Source organism: Lethenteron reissneri, chromosome 37 (genome assembly GCF_015708825.2).
Source record: "Lethenteron reissneri isolate LAM-NWPU_2019-01 chromosome 37, ASM1570882v1, whole genome shotgun sequence".
Lineage (NCBI taxonomy): Eukaryota > Metazoa > Chordata > Hyperoartia > Petromyzontiformes > Petromyzontidae > Lethenteron > Lethenteron reissneri.
Window position 1 is genome coordinate 1,440,767 of NC_083815.1, and position 22,505 is coordinate 1,463,271.

At 53.6% G+C, this 22,505-nt stretch overlaps 1 protein-coding gene across 2 annotated transcripts in view; it reads left to right on the forward strand.

The window, feature by feature from the left end:
* Positions 1-22,505, forward strand: part of LOC133351522 (liprin-beta-2-like) — a 64,451-nt gene that overhangs the window by 37,625 nt on the left and 4,321 nt on the right. For both annotated transcript variants that reach the window (XM_061566798.1, XM_061566799.1), the window contains 17 exons: positions 2,804-2,896; positions 4,437-4,551; positions 7,203-7,264; positions 7,446-7,630; positions 7,876-7,936; positions 8,164-8,204; positions 8,825-9,000; positions 10,807-10,839; positions 13,036-13,192; positions 13,836-13,970; positions 14,396-14,546; positions 14,807-14,918; positions 15,073-15,161; positions 15,378-15,497; positions 16,647-16,772; positions 17,675-17,863; positions 19,350-19,559. In XM_061566798.1, coding sequence (XP_061422782.1) covers positions 2,804-2,896; positions 4,437-4,551; positions 7,203-7,264; positions 7,446-7,630; positions 7,876-7,936; positions 8,164-8,204; positions 8,825-9,000; positions 10,807-10,839; positions 13,036-13,192; positions 13,836-13,970; positions 14,396-14,546; positions 14,807-14,918; positions 15,073-15,161; positions 15,378-15,497; positions 16,647-16,772; positions 17,675-17,863; positions 19,350-19,559 — 2,055 coding nt within the window. The remainder of the gene's footprint in view (positions 1-2,803; positions 2,897-4,436; positions 4,552-7,202; positions 7,265-7,445; positions 7,631-7,875; positions 7,937-8,163; positions 8,205-8,824; positions 9,001-10,806; positions 10,840-13,035; positions 13,193-13,835; positions 13,971-14,395; positions 14,547-14,806; positions 14,919-15,072; positions 15,162-15,377; positions 15,498-16,646; positions 16,773-17,674; positions 17,864-19,349; positions 19,560-22,505) is intronic.

Here is a 22,505-nt window from a genome sequence, read left to right on the forward strand (position 1 = left end):
TTCGATTCCCCGCTCCCAGTTTTGGAGCGAGCGTGCAACTGATTGTGCGTGAATGCGATTGCGCCGCAGTTTGGTTCGCGTGTGAGATGCCGCCGCGTCGCAGGACGCTAATTCAGCGGCACGCGAGAGACGCCAGCGCGGCACGGCTGCCACTTCCGGCGTCTTGGGTATCCGTGTATGTGTTGCGTGTCGATCTTCATTCGCGACGCACGGAGCCAGCCGCGCTTATCAGAGGTGCGGCAGCTGCCCGAGATGCTGCTGCCTCGTGTGCCACTGCGCCTGTGTGCTGCTGCCGGTACCAATTGAGGCCGCTCCCACCCCCTGACCCCCAGCGCTCGTGATGTAACGGCTTGCTTGTGCGGTGGCTGGGTTCGTATTTTTGGAGTTGGCCCAACATCCCGCTACGGGACCGCAGAGCTTGGACATTTGTTGGCACCGCCGGGTCTGGTTGCCTCCCTGGGCGCTCGCCTGCCTCCGATGTCCCCCCCCGAGCACCGCGTGGCGCTAGGAACCCGACAGCGGAGTGACGTGCAGTTTGCGGGAGTGACGCTCGAAAACAGTGGAATTGTTATTATTAGTATCGTTATTGTTATTAGTCGGTGGCGGCTGATTGGGGGTGGGTGGGTGGTGGAGGAGGAGTTGGGGCTGGGGGGGGAGATGAGGCGGCGCTCACCGACGCTCGCTCACCGCTCAATGAAGCACTTCTTCAAAACGAGAAAATAATAATTCATCATCGCCGGCTGCGTGACCCCCACGCCAACGCGCGGTCCCCCGGGCCACTTGAGTCGTCGCGTTTACCGGCGGAACGCCAACGACGCTAAGCCACCCCAATCGTGGAACGACCACCCCCATCACCCCCCAGCCCCCCATCTCCAGTTTCCATCCCTGACCACCCCCCCCCCCAACATCTTTACCGCCTCTTCTCCGCATCGCACCTCTCCTTCTCCCCAGCCTCCTATTTGTGAAAATAGGAAGCAGATTCAGCTGATTATCTGTTAAACTGAAACGCGGTGGAAAAAAAAAAACATTTTACGTGACGGTTCCCAGAGATAATGTAATTTTCGCGAGTTTGAAGCGATTGAGACGCGCGTGCGATGTTCATGATTTTGCATCTCATCTCGTGGCTGTCCGCTCGTTCCCAACGCTTAGCGTCATCATTATTGCGGGAAATTAAGCACGGATGAAGATTCTATTTTAAGTGTCGCGGAGATGGAATCTGAGCGCCGCCACCCCCCACTGCTCCCCCCCCCCTCCCCCGTCTCCCGACAGTATCCGTGATGAAGCCTCGGTAATTAGTTACACTCTTGACGCAAAGGTGTTAATTGTTTTGTGTTTGAGATTTCTCCGTAAGTTCGTTGGTGTGCGGTGTGTGCCGCGTGCGATGCTGATGGCAGTGCAGTGCCACACCGTTAGGCTCCGTCCAACAGAATCCCCGCTCATGCATCAACCATCACCACGCGAACTCCACGTGTCCTCGTAGCAGCAGCAGCGGCGGCCATCGAACAAAGACGATGCTGGTGGTCACTGCATCGTGCTTCTGCGGCCGTCTGGAACGCTCCTCCTTCCGATATCAGAAAGCCAGTGGGAGCGATGCACTTTTTAATCTCGATCGAAAACTCATTTCTTTCGAACTGATTATTGTGGTTAGGTTGTTGTTCTTCCCCCGCACCTCAAATTAGCACGGTTGGCTGCGTACGATGTGAAATAAGTTCAACATACATGCATACAGTGTGTGTTTTGTATCAAGTTGAAGTGACTAACAAACGCACTTCTGGGCACGTGTGTGACATCCCCTGTGTGTGACATCCCCTGTTTGTGACATCCCCTGTGTGACAACCCCTGTGTGACAACCTCTGTGTGACAACCCCTGGGTGTGACATCCCCCGTGTGTGACAACCCCTGTGTGACAACCTCTGTGACAACCCCACGTGTTTTTGAGCTTCTCCGATTGCCGAGCGTGGCATCTGTAGTTCTAATGACAACGCCTCTCTTCTCCGCTCCCCATTAATGCCCTTTGTTTCCTTATTCCCAAATCAGTTAACAATACACATATATGTGTATATCTGTGAAATATGCATGCCGACATACACGCAGGCAGATTAATGAGATTATTCATTTGTTGGTCGTGGTGGAGGAATATTATTATTATTACCTGGCAGCCTGTAGATGGGGTTGGTGAATCATTCAGAGATGGAGACATCTGCCTCTATGATAACGTGTGTGTGTGTGTGCGCCGAGCTTATGTCTGCCAGTTAATGCTGGTGAGAGTCTGCATTTAGCTGTTATCATTTGATAGGCAAACAGATTCAGCCAAATGGTACCTGTGAAGACGTGCGAGTGAGTGAGAGAGAGAGTCAGTGGGTGGATGGGATTGGAGTGAGTGGTTGAGCGAGTGGGTAAGTGAGTGGTTGATTGAGTTAGTCAGTGATTGAGTGAGAGAGTGAGTGAATGAGTTCATTATTGAGTGAGTGAGCGAGCTGATGGTGGTGAATGTCGGCTTATCTTGCGCTATCGTGAGTAAGAGTGTGAGTGAGCGAGTGGTGCAATGAGTGATTGAGTGAGTAGGTGAGCGACTGAGTTCGAGTGGGCAAACGTGTGCGAGTGAATCGGTGAGCGAGTGAATCGGTGAGCGAGTGAATCGGTGAGCGAGCGTGTCAGTGAACGAGCAGTGCCTGCGTGAGCGCGTGGCACGATGAGCGAGGTGAGTGAAAGCGAACGGGTGAGGTGAGCGCTCGCTCGAGCGAGTGAGTGAGCGAGCTGTGAGCTGTGAGCGTGCGAGTTGACGGGTGACTCTGTGGCCCAGGTGTTGCTGGGCGAGCTGGGCTCTCTGCGGAGCCGCGTGGCGGAGCTCGAGGAGGAGAAGACGAAATGTGAAACGAAACTCAGCAGCACCGCGGTGCGAGTCCTAACCCCCCCCCCCCCACAGCGCGACCCCCCACGACCCACCCACCCATCCACCCCACCCCCCCCCCCCCCGGCTCTCCTCAATACGCTCCACTCACCCACTCGCCTTACTCGCACTCGCTCCATCCTCACTCACACAACCAATTGCCTCACTTGCTCCACTCTCACCTGTTCAACTCACTCACCCCGACATCGCCCACGCAACCACTCGCCACATTTATCAATACTCGAGGTGGCTCAGCGTGCCACAGGGTGGCTCATAATGGTCACGTTCGATCTCTGAGCCAGCCACCACCAAGAGCCTGGATTGGAATCTGTGATTAAACCGAATTCTCAAGTGTTGATGATCTTGGCCCATTCACCAGTGACTTGCACAGAGACCCATCGAGATCAGAATAGAGATCAAAGACTTGCGTAGAGACCCATAGACTCAGGTAGTGACCCCATAGACTCGTGCAGAAACCCACAGACTCGCACAGACTGAGCTGTAATTTAACCGGTGTATCTAGTGCAGTGAGATGATCTCAGCCCGGTCACGAATGACCGCGCACACCAAATAAATATATATAATCATCGTATTAAATTTGTCCCACCACTTAATTTTGGCAAAATGTTTAAATGGTTGAAATATGACGAACACTTCTTTTTTCATGACAGCATAAATAATGTGTGCCCCTAACCGCTAATGCAAGGTGACAGAAAGAGGCCTGAGAAGGGGTTCTGTGTGACGCCCCATTCCACAGACCGTTTCGAGACTTCCTCATAGAAACGTCTTCATCTCGCCAGCAACACGTGGTCAATAACAGCATCAATGGATTTTAATTGGGAGCCAAAAGAGAGGAACGTGCTGCACTTCAACATTTTTAATTAGCAACGAAAAAATAAACTGCAGCGCACAAAATCACTTTGGTCTTTGTCTCGGCGCTTTACGCTCTCCTCATCCCAGCTCGTTAGGGCTGCCAGCGCGCTGCCATCGCTGGCAGCCCTATTTCCGAACGACGCGATGTTCGTGCCCCCCCCCCCATCTTCCCGCCCCCCCCCCCCGCTACCGACTCATCGCCGCCGCGACGACGACGTGTCCGCGTTTCACCCCAGTCGAGGTTCATTCCTGGCAACGCTCATCGTTAGCCGCCGTGTATCTTTCCTCCGATTATAAAAACAAAAACACCTGGTCCTTGTCGTCGCCATTGTCACATCAGCTGTGTTGTTGCCGCTGTCGGTCGGATCATAGAGATACATAGAGACTCATAGGGATACATAGAGACTTGTAGAGATACATAGAGACTCATAGAGATACATAGAGGCTCATAGAGATACGTAGAGACTCATAGAGACGCATAGAGACGCATAGAGACGCATAGATACTTATAGAGATACATAGAGGCTCATAGAGACACATAGAGACTCATAGAGATACATAGAGACTCATAGAGACACATAGAGACTCAAAGTTTTGGCCAATCCTGGCCAGCTGGCTCAACAACTGAACAAACACGGCACCGACGACGACGACGTCGCCTCCCTCCCCACAGGCGGAGCTGGCGGAGCTGCGAGAGCGCGTGGCCACGAAGGAGCGGGAGATCGAGACGCTGCGGCTGGAGCTCGCGTCGCGGACGCCCGACGCCGTCGTTGCCGCCGCGTGCAAGGGTACGAACGCGCGAGGAACACCGCTCGCTCGCTCGCTCAATCACTCGCTCCGTCGTTCCCTTGTTACGTGGAAAGTCCGGTTGTGTAGCCAGTTACCCAGCTAGCTTCGCAAAGGGTAGAGATCCGTGGTGTACTTTGGCGGCACAGAAATTACACCATCATCATCATCAGGTCACCGCGCATGTGGAGACCGCCGATGTTGCGTATCGTGCACATCTCAGCCACCCAACGCGGCCGAATAAACAAAGTCGCCGATTGCCCGAACTCCGCGTACATGTTCCTCAGCCTTGGCCTTTACACAGGTCGTACCAAATGTGTTACATTCTGGAAAACAACAAGTAAAATAATAATATTTAATCTTTTGTAAAAAAAAAGTGCTGCTTAGGCACGTGTTATTTAGTAATTAAATCACGACTTAAATCAACAGCAGCAAAATTGGCCATGGTATTTTGAAATGTTTGGCAATTTATGAAGAGACGATCTGCGCTAATGAGCGTCTGAACGAGCGAGTGGGACGATAACGCGACGGGTAGAATCGGAGGCACGAAGTGTCTCGTGCCCAAAATAAAAGATGCAGGCTGTGGAGACATTATATTACATTATCTCGGTTAAATCAGCACCTTAGCATAAAGCACACGGTACTGCTGTGTGCTCTATGAATGCAAAATCGTGGGGTGCTTTTATTTAGTTATTTAATAATCTGCAAGAGTTGAGTTCCTCGCCCGCTCGCTAGGGAGGCAACAACCACACGCAACAACCAGACGCAACAACCAGACGCAACAACCACACGCAACAACCAGACGCAACAACCACACGCAACAACCAGATGCAACATCCAGATGCAACAACCAGACGCAACAACCAGACGCAACAACCAGACGCAACAACCAGACGCAACAACCGCACGCAACAACCACACGCAACAACCAGACGCAACAACCATACGCAACAACCACACGCAACAACCAGACGCAACAACCAGACGCAACAACCAGATGCAACAACCACACGCAACAACCACACGCCACAACCAGACGCCTCACCACTCAACCGCCTCGTGACCCTTCCGCTGGCGAGGAGGTCAATAGGTCATCGAGACCAATGCCACCGCACCCGTCACCTAACGCGAGCCTTGCCCTGGAGCGAGTGCTGTCAACAAGCGCCTATGAAGGCCGCCACGACACACGAAGTGGTGGGTCACCAGCACCACGCCCGGTCGCCTTTGTATCCCGAGTGGCGATGTTTACACACCGCACCAGGTGCTCATTTGACGTAGGGGAGGCCCAGCACTGGTTTCAGATAATTTTTGCCGGTGTTGACCAGTGAGCGGGAACCGAACTCGGCTCGCCGGCTCAAGTTAAGACCAGGAACCGCCTACAGGTTGTACCGGTTCATTTGTGCGGTGAATCCGAGGGAATTACTTGCCAACGCCGCTCATTTCCAGTGCTTCATGAAAGTTTATCTTTAGTTATATCGCGTACATATAAATGTGTCTTTAAAGGCTTTTTTTCACGTAAGCAAAAGGTGCCAATGAGTTGCTGCTTCAGCACAGGCCGTGTGTGTGTTGGAGAGTAAACCCACGACACTTACCATCCATTTCCAGCGCATACCGCACCACTCGCCGTCATTGGTCACACACAGGATACATTGTAAGGATACATTATTTTTTTTTGACGAGTTAGACACATGGCCTGGGCTCCTGGGCCCACCTCCGCATTCAACAAAACTTGCACCGAGGTCACGCGTGAAAGTGTTGTACTGTACTTCAAAGTCGCGCGTCCTAGGTAAGCAGGCGTTTGGCCTCCAAGATGTCAAACGCCCGCGAGCTAATTAAAGAGTGGACAAAGAGACACAGGAAGCGCTAAGCAAGGTCCTTGTGATTTATAACAGAAAATAACAACCGTTGGTTTCGTTGTGGAGAATATAAATAACAACACAGATAAGCAGACGATGTCTCCATGTACATATATATCTATCCCTTCACGGAAAAATAAAAAGTATCCTTTACAGTTTACACAACTCATCGCCTCACGGCCTTCTGGGACCAAATCAACACTTGTGTCATGACTTCACTGCCAGAAGGCCGTGGTGCAGATGGGTTGTGTGAAGTGTAAAGGATACTTTTTTACTGTTATGTGGACAGACAGATAAAAATATATATACAAAGTGTACGAAGGAGTCATCATCTGCTTATGAGCATACGAAGTCCCATCGTCACCATCGTCATCATCGTCGTGAGTACATTTGGTTTCAGTGCCATTCTCATAGCGCAAGGCTATCTATGTATGTATGTTGAAATTCTTTCGCATTGTACATAGCCCACCGTGCTAATCTGAGGTGCTATCACGACGGAATGCACGGACGGGCAAAGTCTGCGGCCATTTCACAGTGGGACGGGTGGGGGGAGGGGAACGTTGCAAAGTGGTTTCATCCAATTCGGTGAGTTTGGCAATTCATGATCAAACTTTGCTTACGTTTTACGCCATGGTGACGACCCTTTAATGACCCTAGTGTCCAGCCTCAACTCCCTAAATCTTCCTGGAGCCGCCAGGGTCCTAGCTGAGAAACCTGCTGACGTAGTACATCCCGTCGGCAGGGAGCGTGACACGAGGTGGTGGTTGTGGTGGTGCCTTCCTCGTGTCTCTCGACAGACGAGGAAATTCAGAAGATGAAGAGCGCTGTTGAGTCACTGCTGCAGTCCATCCAGGAGAAGGTGAATCGCGAGGCCTCGCTGGGCGGCGACGCGACCGTAATATGCCACGGTCGCTGGCGGTCATTTTACGATGAGAATCACATCCTTTACATGTTATTTTTTATCGGCAAGTGAATAGTTACCCTTGTAGCAGCTGTCGGGTTTACGGTGCAGTCGGTGAGGCGTACGCTTCCCTCCCTAGGACCGCAAGATCTCAGAGCTGCACGAGGCTTTGGAGGCCTATAGAGAGGCGCAGGAATTGGGGGGTCGCCTTGCCCCCCGCGACCGAGGCAGGCCCTTCCCACCGGCGCCGGAGGCGGCCGAGGGGTCAGGGCCTTCCCATCCGACCTCCCGGGCCACACGCGACCCCTCGCCCTACGACAACAGGTACCCAACTGCGGCTTGCCGTGCTCTCGCTCCAATGCGCTTTGCCGTCGTACCCACCGCGTATCCTTGGACACGATGTCCGAAGGTTCGCGCCACATGCTGGAAGCTTGTTCGGGAATTCAGGAGAACTGAATTTCCTGGAGGAGCTTCCAACAGGTGAAGTGAAACATCGGACATCATGACGATGCAACTGAGGTTACCGATGTGGCCCCACCGACGCGCAGTCTACCGTCTCCCTCCCGCAGGTCTCCCTGCCGGCACAGGTCCAACAGCCTGGAGAATATGCGGACCGAGTCCGGCGATAAGGTGGGGCACTCTTTGTCACCATCGTAACACGCCCCATTCCGCACGCTTTTATTTTTCTCCATTGATTTTTTTATGGTTTGTTTTAAGTTAATGGATGCTCGTGCTAACGGTTGTGTGTGTTCATTTGTGATTTGATTTGCTTAACGCTTTGGGTGCGATCGCCGCGCTGCGTCCATGCTGTGCGCCTGCTTTGTGTTAACGCCCAGCCGTGTGTGCCACGCGTGCAGTGTGTTGTTTGGGAGCCAATGGTGCCGCATCCTGCCGACAAGGTACCACGTCTCGCACCCCCAGTAGACGTGGCAACGTCGGGCCGACGTCACGACGTATGTGGGTGGAACCGTTGGCCCAACGTTCCCCCAACGTTGGCCCAACGTTCCACGTTTACTGGTGCCCATGCGAATGGGGTCGCCCCGCCCATTGGCAGATAAGACGTGGTCCTGCGCTACGCTGAGTCTCAAGTTCAAGTTTCAAGTTGAATTTGTTCGACCAGGTCACAACCGAAGATTCAATGATGATGGCGGTGATTTACGTGGACAAGCCTCCATTAATTGAGATCAGAATGAGAATATTTATTGACATTGGAGGAATCCAATGAGCTGTAAAGCTCTTTTTCACAGATGTCCGGGTGGGGCAGGAATGGTTCCCCATTCGCAGGAATGCGAGATTGACTTCACATGGGAGGAAACCAAGGGCAAAACACTCAAATCCCCGCACAGATGGATTGGAGAATCCATTTGCTATCCTGCCATCTTCTGACCTCCTCGCATACACCTGGTATTCCCAGGGAGTTGCCCATCCGAGCACTTTCCGGGCTCAAATTCCTGCTCGGCTTCCGTCGTCACTGGCCCCCAATTAACGATGACTCCGTTGTTGTCTCGCCGTCGTTTCGGTCCCCTGGGGGCAGGCGAGGGCCGGCGCCAACGGCTCCAAGTACCAGACGCTGCCGGCGCAGCGAGTCAGCGGGACCCCCTCAGGGGGCCCACTGGGCCAGTCGTCACGGAAGCTCCGCACCACCGCTCAGCACGACGGGGCCTACTCCTACCACGGGTCCGACAGCAGCCTCGGTGCGTGTGTGTGTGTGCGTGTATGTACGTGCGTGTGTGCGTGCGTGTGTGTGTGCGTGCGTGTGCGTGTGTGCGCGCGTGTGCATGCGTGTGTGTGCGCGTGTGCGTGTGCGTGCGCGTGCGTGGAGAGCGATAGGATAGCGGTTAGTGCGCTGCGCTATGAACCCAGCAAGCTGAATTTGATTCCCGTCCACGGTCAACACCAGCAACGATTATCTGAACCAGTCCTGGGCCTCCCCTAGGTCGACTCAGCCTCAATTGAGTACTTAGTGCGATATGTTAAAACATTGCCACTAGGGAGACAAAAGCGGCCGGGCGTGGTGGTGGCCACCCACTCCCTCGTGTGCCGTTCCAGCCCTCACAGGTGCTCGCTAACAGTCTGTTAAGGCTACACTGGGGGATCTTCTGTGCATGCGTGTGTGTGCGCATGCTTGTAGCGTAGTGGTTCTGTGCACTGCGATACAAAACCCATGAGACGAGTTCGATTCCTGCTCACGACCAGGAACAGTGGCAAACATCTGAACCGGTTTTGGGCCTCCTCTAATTTGAGTAAATGGTGTAGTTGTCACTGGAGAGACAAAGGCGGTCGGGCGTGGTGTTGGCCACGCACACCCCTCGCGTGCCGTGCAGGCGTTCGCTACACCGTCTGTTAGAGGCCATGCGGGGGGCATCTGCGACGCCGCGCGATGAAACCTATGGGGGCGACGTCGCCGTGGCCACAACGACGCTCGTGATCGTATCTTTGAAGTCTTTTTTTCCCCGGGAACTAAAAGATTGAAGCCGACGCGAGACCCGTAACCCCAGGCGCGGTCAGCGTCTCCGCGATACCGACGGCGTCTCGCCGTCCGTTTCTCGTTGTACCTCTTCGGCTCGGCGCTCTCTCGCGCGACGCGAAGCCCCCGGAGAGAGCTTCAGCGCGTTTCCCGCTCCGCCCCCATCGTGTCGAGGCCAGCGCGCATTAACGCCCCCCCCACGCTATGAACCCCGGCCACACGAGCTTGTTGGATTCCCGGCCATGGCGAACGTCGGTGGTGAGCAGGCCGCCCAGAGCGGGGAGGCAAAACAGGCAACTTGAAATGAGAGGGTCTCAGGATGGGGGATTAGGTGGCCAATGAATGAGGGGGGCCGCCAGGCGGCGTTCTGCCCTGGGCCTCCGTGAGCCTCGGAACTTTTCCAACCCACACTGACCAGGGTGGTGAAGTATGGGAGAGAAAAAAAAATCCATGAGCAAACATGGCATGGGGTGGCCTTCAACTATCGGTGGAGTGATAATGATCCTACATTTGTGAAGTATATATATAGCCATATCAAGAGGTAATATTTTCTCGTCCTACGGGAATGGTACATTTTTTGCCTCAAGTTTGCTTCTTAAAATCGCTCCTCCTTGCCAGAGGCTCGCAATGCGTCCATGACTTCTGCTGTCCGTGACCTTTGCCGTCCGTGACCTCTGCCGTCCGTGACCTCTGCCGCTTTATTCGCGCGTTACCTCTTAATTGGTTGTGGACCGACATGCCGCACGGCTATTCACACCCGTTTTCTACCCTCCTCTTGCTCTGCCCCTGGTGATCCCACCTCTCCTGAACCCCACTCCCCAAACCCACTCTTGAACCCCACTCTTCAACCCCTCTCCGAAACCTTATTCCTGGTAACTACTCCTATATCCCACTCCTCAACCCCACCCCTAAACCCTACTCCTGATCCCGACTCTGAAATCCTCAATTCTAAACCCCACTCCTCAACTCTTGACCCCAACCCCTTATTCCTGCACTGCCTCTGGACCCCCCCGGATGCTCCGTGTGGTCAAAGATCGTCACCGGAGTGCGAGCGCGCCCGCCCTAGGTAACGACCGCCTGCCTAACAAGCTCCCCCCTCTCCTCGGTGGCGTCGCTAACGAGTGTGCAGGCGGTGCAACCGCACGGAGGCTCACGAGCCTGAGGGATGGGGGCTGGTAGAATGTATGTGCTGAGGCAATTTTTACTCGTACACTTTATTTATTTTGCCGTGGCTTGCTGACCTTTTCTCTTTTTTTTCACGCCTGTTGTGGTTTTGTATCATTTTGTTGCTGTAACTTTGCTGACCCACCCCTACTGGACATCTGTGAAAAAGAGCTTCACGGCTCATCGGGTTTCTCCATGCAGTCTAAAGAAAGATTCTCACTCCCTTGGCAACCCACGCTACGCCACTTCCTCTACCCCATGTGATGCACCCGTCTCCCTCTCATTAACCCCCAGCGCTTTACAAGCCAGAGTCGGTGTGCGTGGCTCTGTGTGGCTTTGTGTGCCTGGATCTGTGTGGCTCTGTGTGCATCTGTGTGCGTGGCTCTGTGTGATGTCTCGTGCGACGTTCCATTGCTAAAAACATAGAGCAGGAGTGGGAATTATTGCACTTAACCGAGGACTTTGCTATAGACTATCTAATACTATGTAACTCTACGACTCTCTATGCAACTCTATGAATCTCAATGCAACTGCGATGTCCTGTGGCTGTCGCCACTGCCGACGGCGTTGGCCTGTGGCCGTCTTTGCAACAGAGCCGCTTGGCACGATGGAGCCTCCATAGCAGCTGGAACAATAAAAGTCTGAGTCCGACCCTCGACTTCAATCGCCACTTAGTGCCCAGACCTGGTCCATAGAGCGGTGCTCAGGCACAATCGGCAGTGACGTCCGAAAGTATCGCTCGCTCGCCCAGACGAACCGTCAGCCTGCCAACTGATGTTTCCGTTTTTGTTCAGACGACAGTTTGCTTCATTACTGTGTTCTGTTTATATTCTTGGTTATTTCGGTAAAGTCACATAGAAGGGAAATAATAAAATAATATAAATGTAAATATTTTATTTTATTATTTCCCTTCTACGTGATCTTACCGAAAGAACCAAGAATATTAATATCTGCAGTCACGAAAGCTTTAAATCAAAATTTGTGTTCTGCTTGTTTTGTGTTTTGTAATTCGCGGTGACCAGCCAAACCAACGAAGCAAACGAGACTCTGTCCTGGTCTCTTGAATCATTATCTGGTTCAACAACATCAACTTGAAACATGAGGGTTGAAATTCTTTACGGGATAGCTCTGTCCGTCTGTCCATTTGTAATGGGGGTGGGGGGCGATAACTCCTGTAAAGATGATCTAATTTGAGCAAAACTTTAGTAAATAAGTTGGGTTGCTATTGGCGACTCAGCTGATGGAAACACGGCCACATTGATCAAACTTGTATTGCCACAACTCGAACACACACACGAACCAGAGGAAACAATGAGTCACGTACATCGGCACTCCTCACTAAAACTATAACCTCGCCACTCTAGAACACGTGAACGCAAGAAACATTCGCACACACGAGCAGATTCTAGATCCGACTCTCCGAGGAGCAAAATAGCCCAACTCCTAACTGTGCCCGCCAGCTCCCCTTGACAACATTCGCCATTGCCGCAGGATGGTGGGTCGGCGCCTGGTACAGGATATGTGCAGATGTCGAAGACTAACGCGTAGTTTGTAAAGCCTTGCGTAATCCACGCGTGCGTCGGATCTTGGGTAGACAGCAGGGTGGTGATGGTGGTGGTGGCAGTGTGGTGGTGGTGGTGGCAGGATGGTGGTGGAGGTGGCAGTGCGGTGGTAACCACTCGTGCCTCACAGCAAGGAGGTGGCCTGAGTTCGATTCCCGACTGGGGCTCCTTTCTGTGTGGAGTTTGTATATTCTCTCACTCTTCCTGTTCTGCATGGGTTTCCTCTGAGTTCTCCAGTTTCATCCCATAGCTAAATAAAAACCCTACAGTTCAGGGAGTATTGGCCAGGAAACATCCCAAAACTGAAATATCACCTTCAAATCACTCAATTGGAATTCCACACAGCAGCGGCTCCCTGCTGCGAAAACGTGGCAGGACCCTCCTGAGAATAAAGCCTTGAGACTCTGTGAGTCTCACCTGGCTAAGTGACGGTAATATTAATGAAAGTTAATCATGTTTAACAATGAACGCGCGGGGATTAAACTTTTTTCTTCCCCTCCACGCGTGGAACCCTGACCTTGGGCCGGGTGTTGCAGGCGAGCCCAACGGCTACTCCCCGGGGTCACGTAGTGGCTCCGAGCGGGGCCAGGGGTCACCACCCTCCGCGGGGGTCGGGGTGGCACCCGCGTCGCCACCGCCCTCCGCCCGCGACGCTCGCAAGAAGGGCAAGGGCATCCGCCGCCTCTTTGGGAGGTGAGCAGCAGCGGCGGCGGTGCCAGCACCTTCATTACCGTCATCATCGCCGTCATTGTTACTACAGCCATCATCATCGTCGTTCATATTCTTGGTTCTTTCGGTAAAGTGACGTAGATCGAAACGTCGTGGTTTTTTGCTTTTTTATTTTAATTTATTTTTTCATTTTCATTTTATTTTTATTTTCTATCTACGTGACTTTACCGAAAGAACCAGGAATACGAATTCCTGCAGTCACGAAAGTTTTAAGTCAAAATTCATCGTTGTTGTCATCAGCATTCCCGTCGTTATCGCCATTACAATTATCATAATCATTGTCGTTATCATCGTCATTGTTATCGCTATGACAACCATCATCATCATTGTCATCAACATCGCCGTTGCGTTCGTCACGTGGCGGACAGCGCGTGGCTCCGCGCCCGACGTGCCAAGCCCACCGTGCGGTGGAGGACGCGGCCCAGCGAGGTGCCGTCAGCTCCGCGGGCTCATTGCCAACCGTGGCTCAGGACGGGCTCGTTTACCTGCTTGGCTTGCCTCGCTCATGATCGCTCTCCTTGACTCTCCCCGACTTCTCCGTCTGCCTCTCTCTCTCTCTCCACCTGTCTCCGCCTCTCCCTACCACCACCCCCTCCGCCGCCCCCAGGCTACGACGCACGCAGTCTGCGGGCCTCACGGGGGAAGTGGGGGGCCCAGAGAAGGAGTTCCGGAGGGGGGGGCTGCGCGCTACCGTAGGCCCCTCGCTCGGCTGGCCCCGGAACCTGCGCAGAGCGGGCAGCAGGTGACGCCTGCCCCCAGCAGCGGTGCTCAGAATCCGAATCAGATTTAATCATAGCGGAAAAATCCGATGAGCGAGAAGAGCTCTTTTTCACAGATGTTTGGCCACGGGGGCGCGACTGGCGGCATGTAGAGAAGCGACGGATTCGTTTGACTGGAGCTGATTTACACCGATCATTTCTTAAACGCTTCCCAACTAAGCTTGGGGGTGGGGGGGGCCCTCATTGTTTCAGGGGGCCCCCCTTTTTATACAGTTCCTTTACTGCTTCACCACCACCAATTGCCATGAGCCAAACGCTGCCTCTGCCATTCCCCAAGACGGCCATTTCCGTTTGGAAATGGACGAGCTGTAGGGAGGCCCGTACCTTCGTCCGCAAAGCATCTCCTACCACGCACCCCGCCCCTCCGTGCCTGCTCCCCGACCTCCAGGGAGCTGGAGACCCCCTTCGCCAGCTGGGGGGTGGAGCAGGTGTGCGGCTGGCTCAGCGAGCTGGGCCTGGGCGCCTGCGTGGGCCTGGCGCGGCAGTGGGTGGTGCGAGGGGACACGCTGCTGCGGGCTACGACGGAGGACCTGGAGCGGGTAGGCCGCGTGCACGGGCGCCTGCGCACGCGCGTCTGTGCGCGCGCGCGCGTGTGAATGGCATGTAAACACCCGGCAGCGTCATCGTGATCGGCGTCGAAGTACCACCCATCATTTGTTAGGCGTCAAATCATCGGACATGGGGAGACGGGTGGCCTGACGTGTTGCTGACCACCACCACCACCCCCTTGTGTGGTGCCGTAACAGCATTCGCAAAGTGCGCTTGGCCCAGCACACGGTGTGTGTGTGCGCGTCTGCAGGAGCTGGGGCTCAAGAACCCTCTGCACAGGAAGAAGCTCACGCTGGCGCTGCAAGCGCTCGGCTCTGGAGAGGCAGTGGGGACCGATGACCTGCACCACACCTGGGTGACGCGTAAGCCCTGCACCACACCCGAGTGCCTCTGATGTTAGCCGTGGCTGGAGGTAGAACCGAAGCCTCCCGGTTCCTCGTGCAGCGCGCTAACCGCTGCGCCGCCGCTCCCCCTGCACCCGCGTGTGTGGCGGCTGCTGCTGCTGCTGTGCCCCAGGCTGGCTGGACGACGTTGGGCTGCCCCAGTACAAGGAGCAGTTCCACGAGGCACGCGTGGACGGGCGGATGCTGCACTACATCACCACGGTGAGCAACCACACTCTACCCCACCACCACCACCACCATACACCCCCGCACGAGACACCACCACGATACATCACCCACGATATAACACCACCATATACTACCATGATACAACACCGCCAACACCACGAGACACCACCACCACATGACACCACCATCACATGACACCGCCCCCCCCCACCTCCACGTTGACCGCCGCGTGTCTCCGTGCGCCACCAGGAGGACCTGCTGCTGCTCAAGGTGACGAACCTGCTGCACCACCTGAGCATCAAGCGTGCGGTGCAGGTGCTCCGACTCAACCACTTCCAGCCAGACTGCCTCATCCGCTCCGCCCCAGAGGTGAGGCTCAGGGAGGCCGTGGGATGCACGTGAGCGGCCGTGTGGGTGTGTGTCCGCCTTGCGTGCGTCTGTCCGTGTGGGCAGTGGTCAGCGGTCGTGGGAAGCGGTGGTGTGGCGGTGAGCATGCTGGCCACCAACACCAGTAGGGATTATCTTAACCGATCCAGGGCCTCCCCTAGGTCGACTTCGCCTCAAATGAGTATCTGGTGCGGTGTGTAAGCATCATCACTCGGGAGACAAAGGCAGCCAGGTACGGTGCTGGCCACCCACCCCCTTGTGTGCCGTGCTGGCCTTCATTAGGTGCTCGCTAACAGGACTTGCCCCTACATTCTGTTACAGTCTACATGGGGGATCTTTGTCTTTATATTTTCCAGTGGTCACAACACTGCCATATGAACCCGGCGACCCGAGTTCAATTCCCGGCCATGGCAAACACCAGCGAGAGAATATCTGAAACAGTCCTGGCCCCCGATCCCACCCCCAGGTCGACTCAGCCTAAAATGAGTACCTGGTGTGCTATGTAAAACATCAGCACTGTGGGCTGTGGTTGTTCTGGTGTCGGGTAACAGTCCGTCCGTTCAACAACTCCGTTAAAAACAACAACACAAACTCAGCGGGAAAATAAGCTAATGTCGTGCGTGGGTTTTTGACGGGTCGCTCCCGGTTTCCTCCCACAATTATGTCATCGCTCCGTCAATTTAATGATAACACACCTTAGTACAGCGTTCTTCACTAATTTGCAGAGGGGTGGGGGGGGTGGCACTCGTGCCGATGAGACATCGTCAGTTTGAGGGCCGCCACTCATTTGAAACCATTTGTGGATCTGACAGCAGCACGATGATGATGGGGGTGTTTTCACTTTTTGTGTATTGTCGGGGGCCGCACGTCAGGGGCCGCACTAATAAAGACCACCAGGGGCCGCCAGTGGCCCGCGTGCCTGGCAATGAAGAAAGCTGTCTTAATAAACAGAGGACCGCAGAGCTTGGGAAATTGTTGGTAGTGCCGGCTCCCCACCGCGTCGCTGCCCTGCCCGCTCGTCTGCGGTTCCCCGTCGCGCCTCTCTCTAGGAGAGCGACAAGCGGACACTTTGCGGCGTTACGAGTTGACATCCTTGGTATTGTCAATATTCTGATTATTAATCTCATCCAGGGGAAGTCGTCCACAACGGGAGTCTACCGCTGGTCCAACCAGCGGCTCATGGAGTGGATGAAGCAGATCGACCTCGCCGAGTACGCGACCAACCTGCGTGGCAGCGGCGTTCACGGCGGACTGCTGGTATGTCGCGCCATCGCCAAGAGGATTACTATATTTTCATTTATTTTTGACCATCGCATGCCCAGGAAAGTCTCGCCGAGTCTCCAGAGTCTTCCTGCAGGAGGGTCGTGCCGAGTTTTTCGCAGTAGTGAGCGATGTTGTTGCTGCTGCTGCTGCTGCTGCATGTGATCCCAATTGAGTGGATTTGCAGATGATTATTCAGCAGTGAGATGTTTTGGTGACATTGCATTTGGGTTTTTTTTTATTTAAGCTATGGGAGAAGGAAACCGGAGAAACCGGAGGAAACCCATGCAGAACAGGGGGGAGAGAGGAATGTAACTCCACTCACTCGCAATTTCTCAATCTCACTAACTCACCGACTCAGCTCTGCAGAGCAGGAGGAGAGAGAGAATGATACAAACTCCACACAGAGAGGATCCCCATTTGGGAATCGAACCCATGCCACCTTCTTGCTGTGACGCACAAGCGTTTACCACTGAGCTGACACCGCCACCGCCACCTTACCACCTACCCATAACCTACTCGAGTGGATGATACAACGCTTCGCGACACGTGTTAGTGTTCGACATCTGCACATATCCTGTATCAAGCCCGGAGCCGCCATCCTGTAGGAATGGCGAATGTTGCTACGAGGAACTGGTGAGTCCTGTCGAGTTGGGCTCTTTGCTCCTTGGAGAGTCGGATCTTTTGATCTGCTCGTGTGTGCGAATGTTTCTTGAGTTCAAGTGTTTCTAGTGACAGTGAGCACTGAGTGTAAGTGAGTTATTAGCACCTTGCCGCCCCAATGATGTCACGCGATACAATGTAGATTTTCACGATTACGATTATGGCGATGTCGGTCAACTCTCGATAACCACGGGGCGGTGTCGTGACCGCTGCCACCGCCGCCACCCCCGCCGCAGATCTTCGAGCCGCGCTTCAGCGTGGAGACGCTGGCGAGCCTGCTGAGCATCCCGCCCAGCAAGACGCTGCTGCGCCGCCACCTGAGCACCAGCTTCAGCCTGCTGGTGGGCCGCGAGGCGCAGCGGGCCAAGCGCGAAGTCATGGACACGGCCCACTACTCCCCGCTCTCAACCACCGCCAAAGTCAAGGTGAGGGCGGTTGCTCGATCGGCCGTTCCGTTGTTTGTTTGATCGGCCGTCCGTTCGTTCCATCGTTTATTTGCTCGTTCGTTTGTTCATTCCATCGTTCCTCCGATCGTTGGATCGGTTGTTCATTCGTTCGATTGTTCATTTTCTAATTTGCTCATATCATTGTTCATCCAATTGTGAGATCGTTTGTTCCGATGTTCATTCGTTCGATCGTTTGGTTCGCTCGTGGTCCGTGGACCCCAGGTTGGGATCCACAGGAGCTCTAGAGGGGCTCTCTGGAGCTCCTTCTAGCAGGTGCTTGAGCAGGCAGTTGCAGGGCTGCGCCTTTCCCCCCTAACCCGACCTAACCATAACCCTACCTAAGCCAAACCCTACTTAACCGTACCTGACTCTACCTAACTCTCACCCTACCTAAGCCAAACCCTACCTAACCATAACTCTACATGACCCTACCTAACCCTAACCCTACCGCTGGCGTTTGCCCATTCGCCGCTCATTGCAGAGGTTCGCGGTTCCAACCCGGCAAACCGCCCCGGTCAATACTGCCGGCACATTAACCGTAAAACACTGTGCGCCGTCCGCTTCGAACACTCTACGGCAAAGATCCCGTGACGTCATTCGGAATTAGGAGGCCATTGCGTGCCGACATTATGGTCCACATTTTTACCACGTTCTAAAAATTACTCGCAACGTACCTCACTGGGGTTTACCCATAGCAATCATTGCCCTCTACTGGCAGACTAATGGGCAATCTCAATGCAGGCCTGAGTTGCCTTGTGCCACGCAGGGACAGCTGCCGCTGGGGGCAGAGAAATGGAGACGGTGCTCATCTCCCATTTATGGCCTTGAACCAGCGGGTGGAAATTCCATGTTCATATGGCGGGAGTGAGAGTATGTTCCTTAGCAAAACCACGGTTGACTTCCCCACAAAACTGTAGATATTGTTTCGACCCCGGAGGGATAATGATGGGCCGGCCAGGTCAACTCCCAACCAGGTGAGTCAGTTTAACATGTAGGCTTTCATGACCAATATTATCCAACATTGTTGGAGAGGAAAAAGATTATAAATGTAAATCCACAACATTACCAATGTAAACCCACAACATTACAAATGTTGTGGGTTTACTCTCCAACACACCGGCATGTTCAAGCAGTCACTAATTGCCACGTTTTGTTGACGTGACAACCCTTACTAATTGGCTGTGTCGGGTGGTGGTGAGTTTAACGACACGTATTTTCACGATATAACCCAACCTTTTATTTATTGTCCCCAACCAGGCATTAAACTCGGAACCTTCCATCTGCGAGCCGCTTTCTCTTACCGTTGAGCTTTCGTGGCTGGTTGTGGCACAAGTCGGGTTAGGACCAGTTTGAAGTGGGGGGGCCTGGAGCCGGGCCCCCCCCCCCCCCCATGTTAGAAGAGCGCTATTATTATTATAATACTCCCAGTGTCATTGAGTGGCCGCGCTGTCTGCGCTGCACGCAGCCCAAGCGGCTGGTGTTCGCGGCGCTGGGGGGCGGGCGGCGCCGCAAGGGGGGGTGCTCGGGCGGTGGGGGGGGCTCGACTGGGATCCCGGAAGACCCGGAGGAGCTGCTGTGTCCCCTGGAGCTGGGCCGGGCCGACGGAGACCCGGAGCGGAGCGGCAGCCCGGATCCGGACTCCCGCGACGGCCTCGCACAGCCCTGCCTGCCCCGGGTAACTAATATAGTACATACATAGAAACGGGAAAATTAATCGCGAGCACGCACGGGATTCTGTGCCGATTCCCCAGCATGCGTTTCTCCTCGGCATTATCTCATTAGATAATAATAGTCATAGCCTTACATACAATCGGGATAACGCGCAAAGCTCCTGTACAGACAGATTCAACAATCCGTTGTGGTGCTGTCATGTCCTCGTTGCCGAACCAACACGAGCCCACAACACCGAGTATTCCCCTATGCAGTCTCCCCTACCGAGTACTAACCAGACCCTGCTTTCGCTTACACGATGGCACGAGGTTGGGTACGTCCAGTGTCATTTGTTTGTTGGATTAGTCGGTGTGTGTGTGTGTGTGGCCTTCAAGCAGGGCTGCTGCCCAAACTAAAAAGTGACTTAGGACTGATTGATATTCCCGCCATTGTTATAGTGCAAGGCTGTCACCGCGAAGGCAGGCGCTGCTGTGCTGGCCAGGCGGGTCTCGTCGCCGGTGGTTTCACAGGAGGGAGGGGGCCGACGTTGCTGCGTGGTTTTACCAAATTCGGTATTTTGCGGTGACATTTTTCAAAATTGGCAAATCTGGACCGCGACACGGGCACGCATCCACGGCCCACTCTGCTTCAAACAGCGGTATCCAATCCCCGGACTGACAACAGGGCAGCAGCAGCCCACGGGGCAAGTGCCCCGTGGGCCGGTCCATTCCGAGAGCCGGTGGGCCGGTCTGTGTAGGCAAATTGAAAATGTGATGAAAGCAAAATGTAAAACATTTATTCAAATATTTTATTAGCTCTAATGTGTACACTTCATTGCTTATTTATGCCCTTAGTTGGCATTAAGTCCTCATGTATTCGGCAGCCCCAAAGATTCTTCCTCACCGGCCCATTTGTGTTTTTGGACCCAGCTCCAAATGGGCCGATGAGATCGCACGGATCACGCGAATGCGTCGTCACATCGCAACATCCAGCTACACGTACTATACCGTTTATGAAAAAAACAAGAATAGCTTTTACCCTTTCTGGCAATAAAACAGGTGTCAAGATGTTCAAACACCAGATAGAAACATTTTGCAAGGAACCACACGTACTTGTGAACATTCAAACAAAAAATGCTCTAATAATTATACGCAATGTCTTTTAAACTGATTGGTCTACACCAGAGACAGCCTTCTTTAGGGCCAAGTCTCACCAGTGTCAGACCAGATAATTATTCTTGTTTTTTTAATATTTTGATACTTGCAAAAAAGGTCCCCTACTATACAATTTGTCGCACAACTCATTTTAACAAAAATGCCCATCGCCCGAAAATTGGGCCGGGGTGCTAACAAATGCCTGGGTCGATTTTTAGCCCCAGTCCATCACTGGCGGTATCCTGAGCGTTCACCACAAAGCAGATGGCGCACATTCGTGGTTAGTGAACCCGCGGTGTTAACCAGGGCGGGCGCTGTATTCCGCACCGCACCCCTCTGTGACGAGCGAACGCGCGGCCGTTCTATGACATCACCGCTTTATGACATCACCGCTCTGTGACATCACCGCTCTATGACATCACCGCGCCACGACATCACCGCTCTATGACATCACCGCTCTATGACATCACCGCTTTATGACATCACCGCTCTATGACATCACCGCGCCACGACATCACCGCTCTATGACATCACCGCTTTATGACATCACCGCTCTACGACATCACTGCGCCACGACATCACCGCTCTATGACATCACCGCTCTATGACATCACCGCTCTATGACATCACTGCGCCAGGACATCACCGCTCTACGACATCACTGCTCTATGACATCACCGCTCTATGACATCACCGCTCATGACATCACCGCTCTATGACATCATCGCTCTATGACATCACTGCGCCACGACATCACCGCTCTACGACATCACCGCTCTATGACATCACCGCTCATGACATCACCGCTCTATGACATCACCGCTCTATGACATCACCACTCATGACATCACCGCTCTATGACATCACCGCTCTATGACATCACCACGCCACGACATCACCGCTCTATGACATCACCGCTCTATGACATCACCGCTCATGACATCACCGCGCCACGACATCACCGCTCTATGACATCACCGCTCATGACATCACCGCTCTATGACATCACCGCTCTATGACATCACCACGCCACGACATCACCGCTCTATGACATCACCGCTCTATGATATCACCGCTCTATGACATCACCGCTCATGACATCACCGCTCTATGACATCACCGCTCTATGACATCAGCACGCCACGACATCCCCGCCCCACAAACGGCTAAACCCAGCGGAGGGTCGGCAACAGAAATAACAAGTGGAGCCGTTTTCTTCGAATTGAGTGAAAAAAAAACCCTAAATAAATGGAGAGCCCCAATGCACGTGAATACGCTACTTGACGAGTAACGTTAAACCACTTTTTTTTACCACTTTTTTTAAAGAAAAGCACACGGCACAATGATTTGTAATGCGGCATTACAAGTCGTCGTTGGGCTTTTGGACGTTCGCCGCTCACATAAAATAATTGGCAGGGTTTTTTGTTTTAGTACTTTGCAATTATAGTACCGGGAGCCAGGAAGCGGCCCTTTTTAAAGAGCCGCACGTGGCGACGGAGCTGCAGGTTGTCGACCCCGTGGGCTACACCCAGCCGAGAGGCGTGCAACGAGTGCGGTCTGCGAGCAGTCACTCGCACACCGTCACACAACAGCTCACCGCGCAGTCAAAACTCCTTAAACTCATAATGTTGTGAAATTAAATGAAGCTGAACACGTTTAATTTAATTTGGTTTCACACGCGAAATCATTAAGCTGATGAATTGTATTTATCACGATGCATGCTCTGAAGTGACGTGATGTGGGGGTGAGTGGTGGGTGGGGCCTAGCTGGGTGAATGACTGCAGCCTCAGACCCACATGCTTGTTCTTTACATCTCT